Below are 24,099 nucleotides of genomic sequence, written 5' to 3'. Positions count from 1 at the left end.
GTTTAGGACTAATTGCCTGATACTAATTGTCTAATTTTAAAGATGCTACAGACATGGCCGTTACTCGTATTTGGTTTCTAGTAATTTGTTTAAAATCTTTTGTTCATTGTGCTCCAGGTGGCTGACTAATAAACACGTGCTTTCAAATTTCAGTAAATGAAGGTATAATTCTTTTTCAATTACTCTTTATACTAGGTTCAGAAGGAAGCTACCTCTGTATCATCTTGGATGTAGAGGCAGAATAATCTACCTAATCACCTAATGAAAATGTTTCTGATGCACTAATTTAATGGTTATGTGATATTTTAATCTTGCACTGTATATTTGCTTGTAAATAACTTAAATTTTAACTTTTGAAGATCTCTTTACCCAATAAAGATGAATTCAGATTTAATACTGATTTGAAATTAAAATGTTTGTCCTGTTAAACTTCTTCCCCTCCAAGCTTTTTGGCCTTCATGTTTTTGGCTTTCTGTTAGTATTAACAACTCTTTCTTTAGAAGAAAAGCATTTTTGCTAATAGTTGCAATGTTTAGTTGCAAGTGACCTTGATGCATGAAGCATTTTGGAAAGGATTTGGTAGTGGGGGGGGGGGGGGAAATTGGTGGTGAAAAGTTTCGTTGCTCTTTATTTGAGATTGTAATGTTTGAGAGATCTCTTTAACCTGCTTGTGATGGAAAAAAGCATATAGGATTAGAAAAGTGGGGCAGGGGCCTTTAATTGTTTCTCAACAGAATGTGCTTAAGCAATTTTCCCCATGTCTTAATATGCCTGTCACTTCAAGGTCCTCTCTTCTCCCCTCAAATCTTATATGTGCTTTTCAAGTGGCTCCAGTCCCTGTGTGCGTGATCTTAAGAAATCTGCAGCACTGTTTTACTTTATGTAGTTATATTTATGTAAGCTACATCTTGCTGGCACTCCTTGGCTGTGTTTTTTTTAATATCCATGCCAAATTAAATTTTTCATTTACAACACTTGAGTACATAAGAATTCTTAGTTTTAGACTTAAATCTTTACTGTTTTGACTCATTTTTATAACCATTTAACCTTTACCCTTTCCTTCTCTTCCTACATCAGTATGGGTTAACTGCTTCATCCCTTTTGATGTCTTCTGCTTGCCTGCCTTGGCAGTACCCCCTGCCTTTTTTCTCTAGCCTATTTAAATTACTTTATTCAACTATTTAGTTACCCCTGCTCTCTGCAAGTCCATTCACAGAATCTGATCAAGTAGTGAATGCTTATGTTTCTCTGAACCAGTTATTCTTTAAGGTGCCACCCTTCCCTGCCTTCCTACCTGACTTTTTAGATTAACACGGCTAACTGCCTCACAGATGGTTATTTCAACTCTGCAGGACAAACTTGCCTTTTTGGGTAACCCAAAAGATCCATTATAATGGAAGCCAAACAGGTGTGTTGACTCATGGGTGTAACTTACTGTTCCTGGTATCCATGGAGGAGGGACCATTTTGTTAATTGGAACAGGTTTTGTACTCAGTCTTTGACTGTCAGGTAACTTTTATGTAGAAACAAACTGCTTTCTACATTTAAAAAAAACAAAAAAAAAAAATTGTGAGAAGTTTGTGTAAGGAACTAGGATATTACAACACTGAGGTGATGGTGAAATCCAATTTCAGAGAAACATCCTTCTGTAATTATTTGGCACAGCTTTAAACAGCTGAGAATAAAGCAGATGCTGGTACCTGTACAGAGTGTGTGGGGAAGGGATTACAAAACCCTAATCTGTCAGTGTTCAAACCAATCTCACAAGAAGGGCTTGAGACTTTTTACAAAGTGTGGAATATACCATACTTGCCTTCTGTGGGGCTCTTGCATCCTTTTGAGAGATCTGGTTCTGGAAATGATTAGATTATGATGGATAGTGGGTCTGACTCGGAAAGCTATTTCTAGGTTTCCAGCCATATTTAGCAAAAGACAGCCAGTCTCTTTCCCCTGGCCCCTTCCCTTGGAGGAGCAGAATATGGGACAAACAAATAACTTGTTTGAAATTATGTATTAAGGTAAACATGTTGTCTGTAACTTCCTTATACTTTAAATAAAGTATGTCCCTTGCAGCAGAGCTGATCATCTGATACAGTTCCATAGAGCTTGGGACTTTCCAGTTAATTTTTGTTGGGAGGTGTCTATTTTGTAAGTGCACAGAATTGATTCCCTCCCCACCCCGCAGTAATAATTTGCCACTATAATGCTTTAGTGTTGCATCTTTCATTAAAGAGCTCCTGTGAGTAACACGCTGAGTGGCTGGGCTCTTACACTGATGCCTGTAGTTCTGGCTTTCCAGGACTTTAATGAAGTTTAGCTGGTTAGCAGTTTGCTTAATATCTACAACAATGCATAGCATATGGAAACATTTTAATAAAGCCCAAGTTCCAAATCTGAATTACCTTATGTTTTTTTCTTTTGCTAAAATTGTATTATATTGCTGCCATTTTCAAACAGGTTAAATTTGTTTGCAGTCATTTTATAAGCAGTGTCTGCCCTTTTGGCAGTCTCTTGGTAAAAAGTGTTTGTTAAATACAAATGCTTGTTTTGTGCCTGCTAACTTGCTTTCTGCCAATGCATGTAAAAACACAAAACCACCCCGTGAGTGATGGACAGTCTTCCTTAGAGAAATGCTGTGGTTCATATTTGAGAGAGAGCCCACTTGTAATCGTGATAAAGTCCAGGCTTTAGGACTTTTTAAACCAAACTACACTCAGCTGTGAATCCATTAGCTACTAAGCTTGGTGTGTGCCTGAGACCTCAAAAGGTACCAACAGCTATACTGACATTCATCCTTGTGTTGCTCTTGCTTTCAGGTGATACTGAGGAGTCCTGTGCTGCTGGTAGTCCTCTCATATGAATGATCCATAAAAAAAATTAGGTCCTTAACATGCATATTGGTTTGGTAGTCGCACAGCACACTTGTTTTTGAGAGTTAGATTTTTAACTGGTATTTTACAGAAACAAATTGGGATAACTGCGTTCTCATTACATGTACTTAAATTACCTGCTCACCATAACAATTGAAACTAGGTGTATTAAACAGCAAGTGATCAAGTCCAGCTTTTCATTAGGTTCTTTCTTGGTGTGATAGTGGTAAGAATACAAGTGTGCCTGTAACCTCAAATAGGAAGAATAAAAATTAATTGCCCATGCTGGTGTCTTAATGGCATTTGGCTTAGTCGAAGATAAGTATGTTTGAAAGCTAAGTACAATTGTTACAGTGAAGGTCTCAACCCTGAGTGAAGATCAAAGGGAGGTAGTAATGTATCACTGGGTGCATCTACACAAGACATTTACTGCAGAGTAGACTAATTATCTTGGTAGTAAATTTTTGTGTATCTGCATGTGTGCCCCTATTAGGCTGGAGTAAACTAATTAACTTTGCAGCAGGATAACTATCCTGATGCTGAGCTTTTTACTCAGCAGCAGAGAACACATAGATGCTGCCCCAGCTGACTGGGGCACAAGGGTGCTTTAGTGACAGCAAAGGCTGCCTGCTGGCTAGCCCCACACTGGAGCACCCCCATGCCCCAGCCAGCTCCTGCAGCATGTTATGCAGTCCCAGATGCACATTCAACTGGTGCACCCAGGAGCAATAAGCTCCAGAGTTTGCTTTCCATGAATTGCATGTGTACACATGTCCACTAAACTTGCTTGGGCTATTGACAGTGGATTCTTTCTCAACTTTACTGGATGAGAGGAATTTGAGAGGAACTGAAGAACCCGCAAGTGATCAGGAGTGTACTTGTTAGTGCTTCTACCACCATGCAAATTAATTTGTAGAACATCCTTTGTTTCAATACTGTGCCCCTCTTTGAAGCATGAGCTTGAGTTTGGGAGTGTGGAGAAGTGTGCTTGTACCTGCTGCTCTGAATTTGAGAACATACTGGCCAAGCCCCTCCTTGAATCCCCTCGTTCAGCCTGATCATCTTCCTAGCTTTCACCTGTTTGGATGAGTGATCCCAATAGTAGACTGTTCTCAGTGGTGGCAGATGACAGAACAAGGAGCAATGGTCTCAAGTTGCAGCAAGGGAAATTTAGGTTAGATATTAGGAAAAACTTTCTCACTAGGAGGGTAGCGAAGCACTAGAATGAGTTACCCAGAGAGGTTTTGGGTTCTCCTTCCTTGGAGGTTTTTAAGACCCAGGCAGATAAAGTCTTGGCTGGGATGATCTAGTTGGGGATGATCCTGCTTTGAGCAGGGGATTGGACTAGATGATCTCCTGAGGTCCCATCCAACCCTAACTTTCTATGACACTCTAAATGCTGCTATCTGCCTGTGGAGGTCAAACGTTTATAAAAAAAAAAAAAAGAAAAAAGTGCAAGAGATGAGGAGAGAAGCCCAAAAACGTTGCTAGGAGAATTAACTGAAGTGTAGGAATGTTACAATGAGCAAAACTGAAACCAGAGTAAGACTTCCTTGGATGAAATTTCCAGCGGAAAATTTCACTCGACCGTCAACTGCTGGAAAGACTTTTCCCATTCTAGCAAGGTAACGTGAGACTACATCAATGTCGAAATCACCTAGAGGAAAGAAAATTGTATGCAAGTTGTTACTGCATGCATGTTATGTATATAGTATGTTATTACAAAGCTAGTGCTACAGCTGCTATTAATCTTTGAGATGCTACTACTTTTAAATGTGTGTTCCACTTGGGGTGAAAAAAGTAGTGTGTTCTTTCTGTTCAGGAGAAGGCACAATTTTATGAATCAGAGAGATGGGGGGAGAAAGGGTAAGCTACTCACATGCCCTCCATGGAGAAGGATAGTCAGTCTTTTCATGTTGTCTGTGTCTGTTGCTGGCAACTTGCCTTTCACTGGATGAAAACGTTCTCTTTCCATCAGTTTCCTTGGTTTAGCTGATGGACATGGACTAATGGACACATGGAGCAGTCTCAAAAGGGAGACTGGGAGTGTCTCAAAAGGGGAGAGGGTCCTGCTGTGGAGACTGTGCAGCACCTGTTATGCAATTGCATCTGCAGGAGCCTGCAGTGATGCAAGTGAGCAAAACTCTCCCAGCTTTAACCCTGCTTCATCCAGGGCTAAAGTAGGATGACTGAATTCACTTGTATTGTTGCAGGCTTGTACACACAAGTGTTGGAGAACAACAGCAGCTGCATGACAATTATGTAAAACATTTACCCAATGGTAGATAAAGGACTGGTGGGTTGGCTTAATTTGAAAAGGCTCATCAATATCTCATTTGAAAAGGGAGAAGACAGAGCAGCAGGGCTGGAAGGGACCTCCAGAGGTCATCTAGTCCAACCCCCTGCTTGAGGCAGCATAAGCCCTATCTAAACCATCCTCTACAACCCATGATCTAAGCCAGGGGTTCCCAACCTTTTTATGCTGAGGACTGGAAGTAACTGCAGACCAGCAGTGACCAGCATACTGCAGGCAGGCAACCAACTCTTTTTTTTATACTGAATACTGAGTACAGTATAAAATGGGTTGGCTGCCAGTCTGCAGTCCATGGTCACTTCTGGTCTGGCAGCCAGCCCTCCTGCAGATTGGCAGCTGACCCTTTGTGGCCCAGGGATTGGGAACCCTGATCTAAGCTCTATGCAATAATACTGTCCATCCAGCTACAACAGACATAACATCCCAACTGGCCAGTGATAAAGCAGGGGACCCATGGCAGTCAATGCCCTGCTTCTATCAAATGTTGTCAATATATGCTTACAAGATTCCAGGAAGAAGGCTGTGCCCCCACTACAAAGGGAGGCAAAACCCCCACAGTCCATACAGAGGAAGGCAGAGCCCTCTGCAATCCACACCAATTTGACCATGAGGTAAAATTCCTTCCTAATTCCAAATATGGTGATTGGTCTGATGCTGAGTGGATGGGAAAGACCCTCTAGCCAGAGACTTTGGGCTCTGGTCCAAGCAGAAGCGTTGGTGCACCCCAGTCAAAGTCCCTAGCTTTGGCTGTACCCAACACCTAATGCCTTTGAGGGTGGCTTAAAAACTCTCAGATGCATGTTGCAGAAGGCTGGGGCAGGGCAACCAGGAAAGCCCAGAAGCATGGGAAATGCCACTGTAGAATATAGGCATAGTTATGCCTAGATCATCCTTGATCAATAGCTATCCAATCTCTCCTTGAACACCTCCAGTGATGGAGAGTCCATAACTTCCCTGAGCTATTCCATTGCCTCACTATTCTAACAGCAAAGTTTTTTGTTTGTTTGTTTGTTTGTTTCTGGATAGCCAATCTAAACTTACTTTGCTGCTACATAAAAGCATTGGTCTACATCCTCTCTGCAGCGAGAAAGAAAAGGTGTTGTCCCTCTTCAAAGCAGCTTTCAAGTATTTGAAGACTGCCATAATTCCCCCTCTTGAGCACCTTTTCTACATGCTGAGCATGCCTAGCTCCTTCAGCATCTCCATATATGACTTGCTTTCCAAGCCCTTTAATTATTTTTGCCTACCTCCTAGGTCCTCTCCACATCCTTTTTAAAATGTGGAGCCCAGAACTGTACACCATGCTCCAGATAAGAGGGCCCTAACCAGTGCTGAGTAGAGAGGCACTCTCACCTCCAATGTCTTGCGCCTAACTGCTTCTATTGATGCAGCCCAAAACTGCAGATTCATTGAGTCTAATCTATCGAGATTCCCAAGTCCTTTTCCATAGTGCTGCTACCCAATTAGGTGTCACCCATTTTATATTTATGTTCTTATTTCTCCTGAGGTGTAGTACCTTGCATTTGTCCATACTGAACTTCATTGTGTTAGTTCTACCTCAACTCTTCTAATCTGTCAAAATCCTTCTGAATTATACTTGCATCCCTCCACTGTGCACTGTCCTTCACAGTTTCATGTCATTTGCAAACTTGATCAAGAAGCTTTCTATGTCAGTATCCAAATAGTTAATAAATGCATTGAATAGCATTAGGTTCAAGACAGACCCCTGTGGGACTCTACTCGAAATCTGCCATTCTGCTATGGTCCTATTAATAAGTACCCTTTGCTTGTGGCTATTGAGCCAGCTATTTATCCATCTTGTAGTAGTTTTATCCAGCCCACATTTCTCAAATTTGTTTATCAGGAAGTTGTGCAAGACCTTGTCAAAAGCCTGGCTGAAGTCCAGATATGCTATATCCACAGTATACCCTTAATCCACCTAACTAGTTACATTATCAAAGGAGGAGATCAAGTTTGTTTGACATGATTTGTTCTTTCATAAATCCATGCTGGCTGCTTGTGATAAGCCTTTCCTCCTCTAGGTGCTTGCAAATGGCCTTCCTTAGGATATGCTTTAGAAACTTTTCAGGTGTTGAGGTGAGGCTAACTGGTCTGTAGTTCCCTGGCTCCTCTTTGTTGCCTTTTTTAGAGAGGCATTACATTGGCCCTTTTCCAGTCTTCTGGTACCTGGCGCATCTTCCACAACTTCATGAAGATCATTGCCAAGGGCTCTGAGATGTCCTCTACCAGTTCCCTCAGTATCATGGGATGAAGTTCATCTGACCCTGCTGACTTGAATTCATTCAGACCCAACAAACACTCTGACAGTCTCTTTTGTTATGTCATCTCTGTTTGCCCCCTTCCTTATCCAGATAATCTGCTTTAGGTGTATAGCTACAGCTTTAATTTTTTTTTGTGAAGCCTGAAGCAAATAGCTGTTGAGTACATCTGCCTTCTTTATGTCTTGTTAGGAGTTTCCCATGGCTTGTTAAGAGTGGACCCACAGCTTCCTTCATGGGCAGCTGGTGATTTTCAAGTCACAGGGGGCATGGTCCCCCCCCCCCCTCCCCCCACAATCGGTCCTTGATGGGGCTGCCTGGGGGGTGGGGCAGGGGGCGGTCCCTGGCGGCCGATCTTGCTCACACAAAGCAGCTGCACCACAGAAGTCCTGTGGCCACTTCCGGAGGCAGTGTGGCCAGTTTTGCTGGCAGCCCTGCACCCCAGTCAGTACTCGCAGGGGCACCAGTGCTCCCGCCTGTCCCACTGCCTGTCGCCTAAACAGGGAGCGCAACCTGACAGGGAATGCACCAGCACACTTGGGGTGCATATACACCCCCTCCATGTTGCCACTGGTTTTCTTAGTCTTTCTTTTCTGGTCATCATATAAAACCCCTTGTTGTCCTTAACCTCCTTTACCAGGTGCAGCTCATTCTTTAGCTTTGCTTTCCTGATTTTGTCCCTGCAGGTTCTTGCTTTTTCCTAGTATGTGTCCTTGATGACCTGCCCATTTTCCTCATTCCTTGTATGCTTTTCTTTTGCCTTTGAGGCATTTCAGAAGCTTTTTGTGCAGCCACATTTGTCTCTTGCCATCCTTCTTGTGTTTCCATTTTGTGGACAGTCTCTTGTTGGGCTTCTAATGCCTTTAGAAGCACCCAGCCCTCCTAGGTCCCATTATCATTCAAGCTATCCTCCTATGACACTATGACTAATTTACGGAGTCAAATTAACTCCACATTTTTTTAAATCTAGTGTCCTAATTTTGCTGACCTCCATGCTGTCCCTACTCAGGATCTGGAATTCTATCATATTGTGATAGCTTCCTCCCAAGTTACCCATCACCTTCACATCCTCCACCACTTCTTCCTTGTTTCATAATAGTTAAGGGTCAGAAGGGATCTAAATAGATAATCTAGTCTGACACCCCCCCCCCCCCACTGGCTGGAGCACACGCTGGGATCACATGACCCCAGACAGGTGTTCATCCAACCTCTTTTTTTAATTTACCCAAGGTAGGAGCGAGGACCACTTCCCTAGGAAGTTGGTTCCAGATCCTAGCTACCCTAACAGTGAAATAGTGCCTCCTAATCTCTAACCTGAACCTATTCTCCAGCAGCTTCTGGCCACTGTTCCTCATCACCCCAGGTGCTGCTGGGGGGAATAGGACCCTTCCTATTTGCTGCTGATCTCCCCTAACAAGTTTGTAGGCAGCCACCAAATCCCCCCTCAACATCCGTTTGCTGAGGCTGAACAGGTTCAGGTCCCTCAGCCTCTCCTCATAGGGTCAGCACAAGATCCAAGATAGATGATCCCCTAGTTGTACCTTCCACTTTCTGGAACAGGAAGTTCTCTTCCACACAAGATAAGAACTGGCTTGACGTTTTGTTTGGCTGCATTGTTCTTCAGCAGATGTCCAGAAAACTGAAGTCTCCCATCAGTACTATCCCACAGCTTTTGGATAGATTTGTCACCTGCTTGGAGTGCCTCATTTACCTCTTCTTCCTGATTTAGTGGCCTCTAATAAATCCGCACCATTATATTGATGCTGTATCTTTCATCTGCTGAGCCACAAGAATTTCTGCTGCCTGGTGAATGTTTCGGCACCTTGGCTGCGTGTACTTGGTTATCAAGACAGTGACTCTTCTTTTAGATGGTAGAAAGGTTGAGGTGTAAACGAAAGCTGTCACTTCTTTTTGATTCATTACTAATGCCCAGAACATGTATGTGCCCCTCGATCATGCTTCTGATCCATTCCTTGAAATGGTACTCTCTTCACTGATGAAGTGGTCCTTGCTTTGTACTGGTGTACGCTGTTTCACATGGCCACAAAACCTCATGGTAAGAAGGTCAGACTCCAGTGGCAATCACAGATGCCCTGTGTGTGTCTGGGTATCGGACCCAAGTTTTGAGACGGAGTAGGATGTTATGTCTTGTGTTGTGTCAGGGTTAACAGTAGTTTTACTAAGAGGTTAGATTATGGATTTGTATAGGATGGTTTGGGTAGGGATGATCCCATCCAATTGTACTTCTCTGATTTCTCTGTGATGCTGGGCTTAAAGCAAGACAATTAACTGTGAGTATTCAGAGACTGGAAACAAGTTACATTCATTTCTTTTGAGATGGAAGAGGGTCTTAAAGCTTCTAATATTAATATTTGGGTGATTTTTATGAATGTCTACTACATTACTATCATGGAGCCTCCTGTACTTACCACGACTATAGCTCAGTGATTTCTCTTTCAGCATATTATAACCATCTCCTCCCTGATACAGAAACGAAGGAAGAATCACTGTATATGTTTTGTCCATTTCGAGTGGTACGTAGGTAGGTACTCTACAGGCAGTGCAAAGAACTTCAATGCTAACAACTCTGTTTCTTGGTGTTCTGGAGACATCATAGACCACATGGATGCCTAAGGAGATATGCGTGTTTAAATATGCAGACTGTATCAGGTATTTTGAGTCCATATAAAATGTTTAGAGATGGCTTAAAATAACACCATTAGCTTCTTTCTGTTAAGAATTAGACCTGTATTACTTGAAATCAGGGGTTGGCAACCTTTTAGCGGTGGCTGGCTGAATTACCATATCTTGGTCTGAAGACGGGCTGCTGCCACCTCTGCTGCTTCACTGCTGCTGAGTCGCAAGCCCATCAGTTAGTTCCCATCATTACCAAATTGCTGCCAACATCCTAAAATTGTTCGGTGGTCCAGATCTTATCTGTTGGCCATAGGATGCTAACTCCTGTTGTAAGTACTTTTCTGCTCTGTCCGTTTGGGCACACACCAGCCTTTTTACTCTACTCAAGAAAGTACACGAGGCAGTGGAACTTGCACCTCTTTGTCTACCCTACTCCCCATTCCCTTTTTGTGGCTGCTCCACAAACAAATCGTAAATGACCCAATAGAATTTATGATATTCAAGATAAGACACCTTGCCCTTCTCACTGCTTCTTCCTGACCCCTACGCCTGCCTCCTCACTCCCTCTTTGATAAACTACTCTGTGCATGTCCTTTTACAGCGTCTGATGAAGGGAGCTTGGGCTAATGAAAGCCAATACATCTCTGATCTAGTTGAGAGCAGGCTGGGGCCAGCCCAAGTCTGCAGTGGCCACTGGCACCAGCCTGCTCTTGTCCAGGCGCAGGCAGCTGTCTGCCCCTGCTGCAGCTGCTGGGCTGTGCCATACCCCAAAGCACCTGGGGCACCTTACCCCAACCCCCCCGGCGTGTCGGAGCCCCACAGCTGCAAGCAGGCAGTGCCCGCCACCCCCAGGGCTGCAGCAGGGACAAGCAGCAGGCTGCAGCCGGACGAGAGCAGGCTGGGGCCAGCGGCTGCTGCAGGCTCACACCGACAGCAGCTCCAGACTCTTCCCACTGCTCTGCCTGTCTCCACCCCAGCCCTGGCTGCAGCAGCCCCAGGAGCGGCCAGCGCCAGCTGTCTGCACTAGGGTACGGTGCAGCCCAGAGGCTACAGGGACCTGGTATCAGCTGCTCACGGGATAGCTGCAGGCAGCTGGTGCTGGCAGCTCCCGGAGCTGCTGCAGCCAGGGCTGGAGTGAGTGCTGCATCCTGTACTGCCCAGAGCTCCACTTGTCCACACTCACCCCAGCCCGTGCTGGAGCGGCCCTGGGAGCAGCTGACGGGGTGGATCCCTATTTCTTGCATTATAAAGTAGACTTGCTTTATGCAAATATGATTTATGCAGTATTCTCTAGGCCTATGCTGATTGTGCATATGCAAATTTACCTTGCATATAATTAATTTTGGGTACAAAAGGGTCATCACATAAGAGTGAATTTGCATAAATTGAACCTGCATAAATTGAAGGAAACCTGTATAGAAAAAAGGGGGGAAAGGGGAGGCACTAAATCCTTATGAGGCACAAAGTAGCAGCCTCTGCTTTGGAATCCTTGAACTTCTCTACAATCTATGAGCAGTTGGACACCTCTGCATGCTGACAGCTCAGTGCTCAGCACAATGGCTGCAGCAAGCAGCAATATGGAGCTCAACAATAGCAAATGCTAACAAAAAGACCACTGTTGAGAGATCAAGAAAGGAGCAGTAATTAGATGCTACACTGTGCTGCAGGGAGGTGTTCCCTCGGTCTCGATTCATGGCCCTTGAACCCTCTTCTGAAGTTAGACACCTCAGCCTTTTCTTTCCAGAGGCAGCTGGAGGAGAGCTCCCCCTACCCTTCCCTCTTTTTTTTGTCCAATAGCTCAGCCAGAATTTAAAAAAAAAAAAAAAATCTCTCTTCAATAAACTTAGTCTGTAGCTGACAAACCTACACCTCATCCCATCTGGGAAAGCAACCTGAAGCAACCACCAGGCTACCAGCTATGAATAAAGGATGCAGGGAGGAGAGGGCTCTATCTCTTGATGAAACTTTTTTACTTTGCCATATGCCATACCTGCTTTTCCCCTACCCTGTGACTGCAAAGAAAGGGGGAAAGCTGTTTTCCTGTTTTATGAGTTCGATGGGAAGTACTCACTCGATACAATAGTCATTGACTCAGAAAATGGAACAAAGCCCCCCTTCCTAGGGAGTGTCCTTCTCGCTGCAAAATTTTGGCCAGCGTTTTGAAGCTGTCTCAATGTGTTTCGAGCTCGATACAGTGAAATCAAAACTAAACAAAACCCTTCGAAACAGCTTTGAAACAAAACAAGGGAACTTGAAACATTTCAAAAGTTTCTAAAGGTTTTAAGTTTTGAAGCCAGGCTTACTGGCTTGAGCGCCGGGAGCGGTGGGTCCCCGTACAAGCTGATCTGTCCCAGCCTTGCTGGCCCCAAACAGCAGCACCTGGCTCCTGTCAGCCAGCAGGCAAATCGGGGGCCCACTGGCACCCCCAGGAAGGCTGCAGGAGCTGTGCCGGAGTCCTCCTGGGGGTGCATGCCCCTGATCTGCTTGCCAAATGAGAGAAGCCGGTTGCTGCTGCCTAGGGCCAGCAGTAGCACTGATCTTCTCAGAACTGGTCCCAGGTGGCAGCACCTGGCTTCTCTCATCTCAGACTGGGGGCTCGCACCCCTGGGAGGCCTCTGGCACAGCCCCTGCAGCCCTCCCAGGGGTGTGGGCAAGCCCCTGATCTGCCTGCCTGCTGCATTTTATGTTTCACCATAATAACCTATGGGAAAAACATCAAAGCAGCTTCAAAACAGCAAAACTGTTCCAATGAAATGGAACTATGGTTTCAAAACTCGAAACCAAACGCTTCCGTCAAAACGGAAGTTGAATCAGCACGGTGCTGTTTCGCACAGCCCTACTACCCACTGTCTTGTGATAACTGCCTTTTTCTTTCTGGCTCAATGAATAGTTGTCATTCATGCCAAGTGAAGCAGTTTCAATGGGGAAGAGACTCATGCCAATTCTCCAAGCAGGAAACGTCAAAAGTGTGTCTGAAAACGCACAGGAAGGACTTAATCCCAGGTCCCCTGCATCCTGAGTGAGCACTCTAACCACTAAATGGTTGGGCAAAAAGGGAGGGGTGGTGGCACCACCACTCATGCTGTAGGAGAAGCCTGATACATTTAGCCTACTTGAAGGAAACCTGCCCTACTGAGACCTTCAAGTGACATATTTGTAGATCCCAGTGGGGCTTAGGCATCAGCTACACACTGAGCTGCTCTGTTCTGTCAAAACTGAGGCACATCTTGGCACGAATTTTAGGTGTCTGGGGAACTCAACTGACAAAAAACACAGGAAAGCCTATGGACTTTGGGGACCTCCAAGGTTGGGAAACAGTTGAACAGGGGCTTTGACCATTGCATGGGTTTCAGGGGCTTAAGAACTGTTGTGTAACTAACAAAAAAGAACAAGAGCTTGGCCAGGTGGCCTTTTATCCAATGCTTTTATATAGTCTGCCGTACAGCAGTTTAAGGAACAGTGGCACAGCACTAGTTGCAATTAATTCCGAATGCATTAAAACTCACAACCAGACAAACAAACCTAATGAAGGACTAAAAGCAGGACAGAATAGCCCTTGGCATCCCTGCAAACTCATCCTTCAGTTATCAGTCTTGTAGACAGAACACCCTCTACCTTACTTAGAGACCATGGCCTGATTGACTGCAACTTGGAATAGTTATACCACCCTGTGTGGTAGATTCAGGCATAGTTGTGCTCCTGTGCATGCCTAAATTAATTAATTGAACCCACACAAACTGCACAGGGCCAGCATGAAGGAGCATGCATTTTCAGACTGCTCTGGTTGCTGGCTGGGGCAGTGCTTTAGATGTCCTAATAGTAACATGGCAACATGTAGAAAGAGAGAACATACAGAAGGTAACTCACCCCCAACCTGCAGCAGCTCACCAGTTCCTCTTCCATATCTGTGCACACTGTGCTCAAATGCTTCCTTCAGTGTGGACCCTTTTAACACGAGCAGATCAAAAGTCATTCCAAATGGCAACACAGCCAATAGATCCTCCATAGTAATAGTGCCTTAGTGGGATAAGATTTAACATGAATCAATAGATATTCTTATAACACTCAGATATCTTATAAACATGGTTTCAGATCCCTGAGTACTGTGCTATTTGACCATGAATCAGCACATGCATCATTAGAAGCACTGCAAGGGGCAGATTAAGAACACAGCCATTATCCTACTTCTCCATGCTGGGGGCTGATTATGTCTTCCCTTGAAGTGCCTTGTGTCAGAGAGAGGACAGTATGTCAAATGGACTTTGGGTATAATCTAATATCGTGACTTCTATATTTCAAGATTTTATATTCTATAGTCCTTTCCACCACTTATACAGCTACTGGTTCACAGTGCAGAGAGCAGGAAATGTGATTTCTTGATGCAATTCTCTTTACAGTCTTTTCCTGTGCTTGGATATTTTCAAGGCCACTGCAGTCTGCTGCTTAGTTTCTACATTATTTTATCTAAAATTAACTTGTAGCCTTGGGATTTTTTTTCTAGCAACTTGTAAAGATGTTTCATGCTCAACAAGCTCTTTCTCTTTGGTGTGGCAACAGATACCAACTTTCAGATGTATGAGTCACTGTCTGGGGTCATTACTAGGATTGTTCTATCTATCCTATCTGGGCATTTTGGGTGTTGCAACTTTCAATTAAGTGCTGTGCTGTGTTTTGGGCACCACATTCACACGGGACTGTCCAAGCTGTTCATCTTGTAAAGTGTTGTTTTGAAACGTCCATATCCAGATCTCAGTCTATTCAGCTTGACCCGCACTTCTCTGTCAAGGTTGTGCCCAATAGGGGACTCATTTGTGTTGGTATAAAATGCTGTAGGAATAGGTCTTACTTCTCAGTGGTTGACCCAGTCTGTTGCTACCCATGGGTTTGGTTCAGCATCCCCAATCTCTTCCAAGAGCTTGTGGGCTTCATGTACAAATGGTTTACAACTTTTGTGCCTCTTAAGCCTCCATCAGTTTGGGTCTTCAGTTAATAGATGGAGCAGGTGATTTTCATCATCTCTTGCCTCTATTGCTAGTAATGATGTTAGGCTCTGTCATCTTGTACTCTTGGGCATTAGACCAAGTGATACAGGGAGTACATCTGTGCAAATATAAGTTGTGCAATCTTTTATGAGTCTCTGCACATTAAGTACAGCTTTTTAGTGTGACAACTTCTGGGCCATACAGAAGCAAAATATTCTGCTGGGTCATATATTGAAGTGCAGTGGTTCTGAGCACTTTGAAGTTGGCACCCCATGTCATCCTCGCTAAACATCTCAAGGTAGCTACCTGTGCTGAGACTTTACTGCTGGCCTTCTGGATATGATGTTTATAGGCGAGGGAACAGTTTAATGCATCTCCTAGGTAGGCTGGGGTATGCTTATGCTCAACAAGTTGAAAGTTTACAATATGGATAGAAAAAGTAAGTAGAAAAGCAACTGGTACTTGTGAAGTTCAGTGAGTGTTTCATTTATGTTGCTTGCTTGCAGAGGTGTGGAGAACGAAGGCTTAGCAGCTTTCCAGTAGTGCATGCACTCTGGTCATATGCATAGCTCAGTCCTAATTTTCCACACCAGCAGGTCAGAGGATGCCAAGGCTGAGATCTGAAAGTTATTAGAGCTCCATGCTTTCCACAGTCCCTTTATTATGTGACAAAACACAGCAGCCACAGCTGTATCATATAACCGTTTAACACAAGAAGGGAAGAACACCTTATCCACCTGTGCTGAGCAGACTGAGGACCAGGCAAGACTAGTGCTCACACAGGCACCAGCCTCATGCCAAGGACGTAGTTTGACTGTAAGCTCTTTTAAGTCTTTACCTGACCCAATTTTATGTAGTGGCAGTATCCTAATTTGCCATTAAACACTTAACAGGGGTAATAAACTCATCTGGCCTGGTGAGCTGGATGTGGTTAGTCAGCCAGTCTGCAGATCCTGTGCTACATGCAGCACCCATGGTGCGGAGTCTAGCCTGCACATACTGGCCCTGCACTGGAGCTTGCACTGTATGTGGCATGCAGGAGGTACTGGCCTCACATGCTGCACGGGCACAGGGGCCAGAACAGGGCATGTGCTACATGCAGTGCCCCACTGACTCAGTACTTTTGGAAGTACTAAAGCACGATGCAGTAAGTGCCTGTACTGCGTCATGCATGCCATGCACGGTTAGATTTCGCTACTACGTCGCCCAAGCAGCTATACTGGGGGAGTATGCCACTAAGACGATTTAACTGCCAGTCCCGCGTAGGTGTATGTGATCACTATATTATCATAGTGCACTGTATGGCAACATAGAGCTTTCCTACATCACCCTAGCATGATGTATAGATGTGCCCATAGTGTATTTCAGTGATGAAATAGGTAAGTGGTTTGGGTCAAGATGGAGATGCTAAGGGACTTTTAACAGGAAACTTAAATTGAAGGCTTCTCAGCGTTCTCTATTTACAGAGCCTGCCCAAATGTTGTCTCCTATTTACATAGCCTTCACAAAACCACAAGGCAGTGTTGCTAATTTTGGCCTATGTTGCTTCTCCTACTGGCTTACAGAATACAGAACATAGTCGGGGTTGGAAGAAAAAGTTTCTGTAGTTCAAAGACTGCCAGGCGGCAAAATATAAGCAAAGCTGGCCAGGCTGTCATAATCAAAGCAGTCTCCCAGGTGTTTCAATTTACACAAGAGACTGCACTGGCTCCCCGGACGGCCTTGCCTCTGCTCCTTTGCTGTTACACCTCCTGTAAAGCACACCCAGAAATTGGCTCTGAAAGTAGCTCTCTGAGACTATTGTTTGGGTGAATCTTGCAAACGCATCTTTGCATTTCATCTTTAGTTTGGCTTTTGGTTCTATACGACCAGGAGAAACTCCTGCCATAAGCAGAATTCAAGCATTTGTGTAAGTGTCTGCACAATCAGGGCTACTATCACCAAGTAGGGAGCATAGTTTGTTGGAAGGCCGGGGCTAATCCCCCCCCCCCCCCCCCCCCCCCCCCCATGCAGGGTAGCGGGAAGGGCCACAGGTCATGGGCTCCAGGCTGCTGCAAGGGGGGGGGGGTGCGGGGAGAGGTGCACACACTCAGATAAGCAGCCAGGATCACAGCCAGCCAGGATTGCAGCCCCGGCATGTGGGTTACTGCCCAGCATAGCAGCCAGGAAAGTTTCAGCCTACTCTGAAGGGGAAGGGGTACGGGACACGCACACAGATTGCGGCCCCCAGGTTGTGGGACACTTGGAGCCTGGGCAGCTCATCCAGAAGCATGGGGGTTAGGGGAGGGCTCCTGCCACTGTATGCACCCTGGGGAAGCAAGGCATGTACTCCCTTGATCTGTGTGCAGGGCTGCGCTCTGTCCCCTACCCACCCAGTGGTGGCTAGCATGTGGTGTTGTACTGCTCTCAGGGCAAAGGTGGCAGGAAACAGAGCCCAGCCCGCCCTGCCCCATGCATGTATCAGGGCACTTGCTCCCCAGGCCTCTGCCAGGGTACACACAGCAGTGGGAGCCCCTGTGCCCCTGGATGAGCCACCCAGGCTCCAGGCCTCCCACAACCCACCCCTAGGCCCCATTCTCCCCAGGTCCTCTTCCTCTCACACTGGGGGGGGGGGGGCTCTACCTGCTCCCCCCCCCTTTCCCCATGAGACTTACCTGTTGGGGTGGGGTGCACATGTGTGCAGCCCCCCAAATAATATTTTCTCCCTCTACCTATGCTTGGAAGTGGGGGAAACCTGTCCCGCTGTAGCTAGAACAATGACAAGAACTGATATATTTAACAGACAAGGGGAACTGCAAGTGTAAAAAGTGGCATTAAATAAACCTTTAAAATATACCATTATTGATCTTTTCATCAATGGGTGACCGTATCCCACCTCCATTCAGAATGCACATTGAAACATGATTCCATGTATTTTCATCTGGATATCCAACAGCATTGTAGAGCTGTAATGTTAGCATGAAAATCATTTTAATCATTTTGTAATTTTTGCTTAATCTATGTTCACAAATGTTGCAAGTAATAAAATCTGAGGTAGTGGATGGGGTTGTTTTGTTTGCTTGTTTGTGTATTTTGTTTTTGGTTTTTGACAGGACTGTATTTTTCCCTTAAAGTGAGCCGCAAACAATTAAAAAACACTTAAATTCTTTTGAAGAATTTCAACACTGTTGTGTATCCCAAGAGCATAGTAAGTGGCATTATTATTTACAAAATCCAGCCAAATTAACAAAATGTTTTAGCTTTTATTGTTTTTCCTCCGACAAAAAAGACCCCTCTGTCTTTTTCTCTTTCCTTTGCATAGCTCCAGAAATCTGTGAACACCTGATAGTGAAGTATCACTGGAACCACAAAGCAAAACTGAACCTCTCCTGCAGGAGGACTGAAGAGAAGATTTGTTTGGCAGCAACTGGGATATAAAGGCTCCCTCCCCCCCATGCATTAAACATTCTTTCACTGTTTTTATCCTATTTGAAGAACTAAGAAATGAGGAAGACCACACACACACACACACACACACACACACACACACACACACACACACACACACAAAACTGTAAGAACCTTACATAGGAGTAGTTAGGAACCTTACTAAGCTAATGACAGAACCAAGGTTTGTGAGGTGAAAGAGTATTTTTGTATTGGACCTTCTCATGCTGTTGGGAAAGATAAAAGACAAGCTTTCAGGCTTCAAGTAGCCTTCATCAGGTCCCTATAATGTGCATCATTGAGTTGGCTGCATCCAATACCAGTCATTCAAAGCTGTTAATTTACTGACATTTTTTAACTGTACCACTTACATTTAATATTTGGCATGGGCTTGGGACTCTGGGGAGGCAGAGAACTAAAAGGTTGTTGGAAAACATCTATATTCCTGATTTATCTGACAGGAAACAATCAATCCATGTGCCTATTGATTGATGGGTCAAATCAGACCATGAATTAAGTCAAACTTGTTGCACAAGGGGGAGAGTGCTTAATGGAGCGCAGGATTTGACCCTCAAATTTGCCTCTAGTAAAATAATGCAATGCACATTAAGAAAGAAACATACCAGAATGATGTGACTACTAGCTTTGTTTCAATAAAACTAGCACCAAATTACCATGAGAGCATTCTCTAATACAATATAAAAATACAATAGGTAAATAAAAGTAAAAAGTAAAAACATTAAACACCGTATACTGGAAAGTTACAGCAATACCTTTGGGCGTATTTCAAAATCTTAGTCTAGTTGAAATCTTCTTGAATCTTAATACTGCCAAGCAAATAGAAAGTTGGCCTTGGGGGTGATATATAAAAGATACCGATGATGTAAGTAGGCTAAGCATAGTTCTTTAGCCAAGTTTCCAAGACAAAAACTTACTAATTGGCTTTCTCCTCATAGTATGGAATGCACACTCATGCCAGTAAATGTGCTAGAAGATTTATGGAAAGTAAACACTCAAAGGACTTTGACACAAGCTAAACAATTTTATTTAAAAAGTCACAGGGACTTTGTGGGATCCATTCTGCTTTTATGTTGTAAGTATAAATGACAACTGAAGAATTTTTGAAGCTAATTATTTTGTTTGCTTCACTATAAACAGCTCTTCCTGAAATTTGCGTAGGCAGGGCACTCGCTAGACACGCTCATTGACCATAATGGGAGGTAGGAGTGCTCGGTGCCCAATGAAATCAGTTTCCAAAGGGAGAGCAAATCATATTCCACCCCCAGTCAAAAACCAGCAGATCTTCTCAACATACACATACATAAGGGATACCCTGAATCTAAATCTATGAAATCTGTAATGTCACAAAATTACATGAAGCTAACTATGGACCTAATGGTTGCTGATCTTTTACAAAGAGGGCATTTACGTACCTAAAGCAGTATTTATGTGCATTCTAGGCTGCTAAGTCTAAAATGTAAATTTAGGAAAGCCCCATTCGGCCCAGCTCTGGAGCGTGGCAACATTCCTTAAGATGCTGAATCTTAGGTTCCTGCACATGCAGAAGCATGCCCTGATCAGAGAAGCTGGGCATGAAACTCTTGCCTAGCTTCCCAGGCAACCTATGTATAAGGTAGAGCAGAGCCTACATTCTGCCTAAGTCTTGAGAGGGGTCTGATTTGGCTGGCAGGCTCTGAGCATACCTAACATGCCAGCAGAGTTCAGTACAGCAGCTACAGATGCTTCGGCTAAAAAGAAACACAGGATTTCTCCTGGGACAAAGTCTTTTATTCTGGGATGCTACAGATGTACAACCCCATTGTCCCACTTTTTAAGGACCTATCAAGTACTAAGATAACACTCTTACCCTGGAAAATGGGGGTGGGGCCTAATGCAAGTTACCTGCTATTCAAGCTGCATTTACAATGGGGTGGCAGGGGGAAGACTGTCAAAAACTTGGGACAATCAGTTCCAGGCTAAACCCTGTCTGTTTTTAGCCTCTTGCTCAAGCACAGAATGTAATTATGCTATTAATTATGCTATTTTGCATAATACTCTATGGGCTGGACACTCACCTAGGAAGTAAGAGACCCAGGTTCTAGACTTCTCTTGCTCTAAGGCCATACCTCTCTCACTCACAGCCTGTCCACCTGCCCAGAGCTGCAGCACTCTCAGAACCCGCCCAGAGCATGCTCTGATCCCCACCTCACTGAGACCTATAGCAAGGCCCAATCCCCACCCTGCCAGACCTGTAGCACACCCCGATCCCCACCCTGACCCAGAACCTGCCAGCCACTTATACCACCACCTGCCCTGTGTAGCAGAAGCAGCCCCAGGTGTGCCTGCATCAACTGGATGCAGCTGGCAGGTTCCAGGTAGGGGTTGGGGCATCTTCCTAGGGCCACAGCTGATACCTCCACATCAGTACTAGGTGAAAGGACCCCCAGCCATCTGCCCAACATGGCAAAAACAGCCCCACCCATCCAGGACGACCACAGCGGTGAGAGCCAGAGCCACCAGCCACCCATGGGCCAGATCCCATGAGTTTGTGGCTGCCCACCCACAGGGCCAGATACAATCAGTGGGCTGGATCTGGCCTGCGGGCTGTACTATGCCCAGCCCTGTTCTAGATCCTCCTTAGCCTGAATAGCCTGGGTAACTGCCTCCTTCCCCCCACAGGCTCTGGTCACTGCTCCCAGGTTTACTTCTGTTTTGTATCTGATGACTGTTTAATCTGCAACAGGCACATGAGTTCTGGGAGCAGGGACTACAACCTTGGACTCCCTCTCTGAGTTAATCCAGTAAGTTACAGAATCAGGTCACTTCTTGCCTATTATCTCTCTGACCCCATGATGCTTGCACTCCTGGATGCTCACTGACCCATGGTGGACAAGTCTGAAACCGGCAGTCTCCTGGGGGAGGTGGGATAAGATGTGACACTGAACCTCTGCAGGCTGAGGTGGGGTCAGAACTGTCACCTATTTCCTGGGCAAGTGCTCTAACCACCTGGCTACTGCACAAAACAGCTGTGATAAAAGTGGTGGCACCATCATATCAATTAAGCACCTACCCTCAGAAGACCGCTCTGAATTCAGGAGCTGAAGGTAATGGAAGCCTTTAATGTGCTGTCAGGAGTCAGATACTGAAACTCTGGAGAGGGGCAGGATTCAGACACACCTCTGTGCTTAGTGTTTCCTGTTGTCTTGCTCTCAGCAGGGCGCCATTTTGTAACTAGACAGTGAAACATTCTTTAGAGATGTCAAACTCTCCTCACTGACTGTAAAGGGAGGGAGTTCAACTAAACCTAACAGTGGGCACATCTACGTGCGCACTTTAACGTGAAGTAAACTATTTTACTGTGCATTAAAGCGTCACATAAAAAACAATGACATTATGCTAATGCCCAGTAAAATAGTCTACTGCGCATTGTCACTGAAAAAGCATGAAAATGAGCTACTGCACATTAGCGCAGTCTAATGTGTATTAATTTAGTACCTCACATTGGAGGTACTAAATTTAATGCGCATTAGAAAAGATGTATTAATGCACATGTAGGCACACCCAGTGTTTCTTTAATTCACTCACCTAGGCCTGATTTTGAGGTGTCTTGATACTTAAGTTGGAAATGCCTCAGTTGCCTCTCTGGATCTCACCTTTGGATCTTACAGTGAGAAAGAACAGCAAAGAACTCTAACAGAGACAGAATTATCTAAGTGTCCTGAACCATCCCAAAGCTGTCCCATATTAATTTAGACATAACAATGATCTATAATGGTTGTTTCTTACCATAGCATCACATATCATATTTCCCATGTTGCATTCATGGAAACGGCATGCCTGACTTGTACCATTCAGGTAAACATTAGTTTTTCCAATCTCCTTGGAAGCATATTTATCTAGTGGTATTCTCCACTTGTCAACTTCTGCTTTCAAATCTTGAGCTAAAATAGAAATATAGTATGAGAATAAATGTGTTTATCCATTAATCAGACTCCTGTGCACCTGTGAAACATCACAAAGTTGCTTGTCAACAATCATAGAATACTAATTGTCTCTTGCATGAAGACTTATTGTAGTCTTTCTGAATTAAATGAAAGTGGATTCTATTTGTTACACTATTATTACAGTTTACTCAGTCATAAAACCTTGAAATGGGGAACAAGATATCAGATGATTCCTTGCTAGTGGAGGCTTATTCCCTATATCTGCATATACAAGCGTTTTTGTCCAGTCTCATCTTAACCTGCGAAACCATAGAACTTTCAACACTTTCCCCTGTAACAGGCCAAAGGAGACTGCAAGTTGAGAAGAATGTTACATTCATTTCCAGTATATGCACTTCAACTTTAAAATAAAATAAAGAAAAAATGGCAGTGAGGTGACCTACAGAAAGCCAAATTTCTCTTTCACATACCTTCAGGAATACTGCTATCAAGCAAAATAGGGTTTCCAGATGCTTGGATTACATTTCCTTTCTCATCAAATGTAACATTTAAATAGCCAAGATATTTTCCAAAAGCATAAGCTTGTACAACTGGCACAAGTCTGTTATCATCTGATCGTACCATGAATGGATAGTTGCCAACTGGTACTTCACTGGAAGGTGGGGGCCCTGAAATGAAATTATGCATATTATCTTCAGAAAACTACCAGACTGGAACTTCAGCTGTGGTTTTCCTCCTCAAAACAATTAGTTAACCATCTGATACATATTAAATAACAAAATTGTAATAAATGCTAATAATATCAGTAAACCATTTACACTGCTTCAGTTTAGTTACATTGACTCATAAAAGGCTATTTTGTTCCCAGTATTAGAACAAATAACCAGCAGTATTTCTAAGCTGTAAGAGTACACACTCTTCCATGACATCATATTATAATAGCAACAAAGGAACTTTTGATTCTAATTCTTCCAATCCAAATCTTTTAGTTGGGCATATAAAGCAGTTTCTGGCTGACATGTTTATTGTTATGCCAACTCATTATATAGCTCTGTCAAACTGAGTAATGAAGATGTTAGTAAAAGATGTATAAGATTTTTTTATATTTAAAAAACCAGCTCTGCCTTTTCATGACAATTTAATCAGAATGTCTATAAACGTTCTGTAAGCATATACAATTGCATTCTTCCTATATCTATGGTAGACTAAATGCGGGCAAAACAATGTCTAAGTGATACCCATTAGTTACACAAAAGCTACTTCCTGCAGGCTTCCCTTCTAAACAGTTGTATTTTTCAAATAGCAATGGACAAAACCTAATATTCCTCATCATTAGTGGCCTGAACATTCAAAACAAAGGCCAAGTAAACTGCAAAGTAAAGAGTGAACAGATGTAGGAATACAAATCAGGTACAGTAAGGGATAAGAATTTAAAGAAAAAATAGATCTCAGTACTCCAATATCTTGGTAATGACACATTTTGCAGGAGGTATAAGTTAGTTCTCCTATCAAAACCATAGAATCACAGGAAAGTAGGGCTGGTATGGACCTGAAGAGGTCATCTAGTCTAACCCTCTGCTTGAGACAGGATCAGCCCTATCAAACCATCTCAGGAAAATCTTTGTCTAACCTATTGCTAAAATTACA

General features: G+C 44.0%; 2 protein-coding genes across 14 annotated transcripts in view; one reads left to right on the top strand and one right to left on the bottom strand.

The window, feature by feature from the left end:
• NT5E (5'-nucleotidase ecto) overlaps window positions 1-24,099 on the bottom strand; it is a 77,321-nt gene that overhangs the window by 25,744 nt on the left and 27,478 nt on the right. Inside the window, exons 4-9 of one of the 4 annotated variants that reach the window (XM_019496802.2) lie at window positions 22,923-23,120; window positions 22,295-22,449; window positions 17,919-18,027; window positions 13,968-14,117; window positions 9,893-10,093; window positions 2,273-4,527 (exon numbers count right to left, since the gene is read on the bottom strand). In XM_019496802.2, coding sequence (XP_019352347.2) covers window positions 4,367-4,527; window positions 9,893-10,093; window positions 13,968-14,117; window positions 17,919-18,027; window positions 22,295-22,449; window positions 22,923-23,120 — 974 coding nt within the window. In that variant the 3' untranslated portion in view covers window positions 2,273-4,366. Of the gene's footprint in view, window positions 1-2,272; window positions 4,528-9,892; window positions 10,094-13,967; window positions 14,118-17,918; window positions 18,028-22,294; window positions 22,450-22,922; window positions 23,121-24,099 lie in introns of those variants that run through there. The other 3 variants (XM_059731797.1, XM_059731804.1, XM_059731809.1) reach the window with 3 other exon arrangements.
• The window catches only part of SNX14 (sorting nexin 14), a 119,398-nt gene that overhangs the window by 78,539 nt on the left and 16,760 nt on the right, over window positions 1-24,099 (top strand). For 2 of the 10 annotated variants that reach the window (XM_019496812.2, XM_019496811.2), the window contains one exon: window positions 196-394. The exons of 1 other annotated variant lie outside the window; for it this stretch is intronic. In XM_019496812.2, coding sequence (XP_019352357.1) covers window positions 196-234 — 39 coding nt within the window. In that variant the 3' untranslated portion in view covers window positions 235-394. Of the gene's footprint in view, window positions 1-117; window positions 163-195; window positions 395-2,816; window positions 3,058-18,174; window positions 18,270-18,383; window positions 19,183-24,099 lie in introns of those variants that run through there. 7 more of the 10 variants (XR_002093298.2, XR_002093297.2, XR_009463658.1 and 4 more) reach the window with 7 other exon arrangements.

Source organism: Alligator mississippiensis, chromosome 1, assembly GCF_030867095.1.
Source record: "Alligator mississippiensis isolate rAllMis1 chromosome 1, rAllMis1, whole genome shotgun sequence".
Taxonomy (NCBI): Eukaryota; Metazoa; Chordata; order Crocodylia; family Alligatoridae; genus Alligator; species Alligator mississippiensis.
Note: the sequence above shows the minus strand (reverse complement) of the source record. Positions and strands in the feature narration are given on the sequence as shown.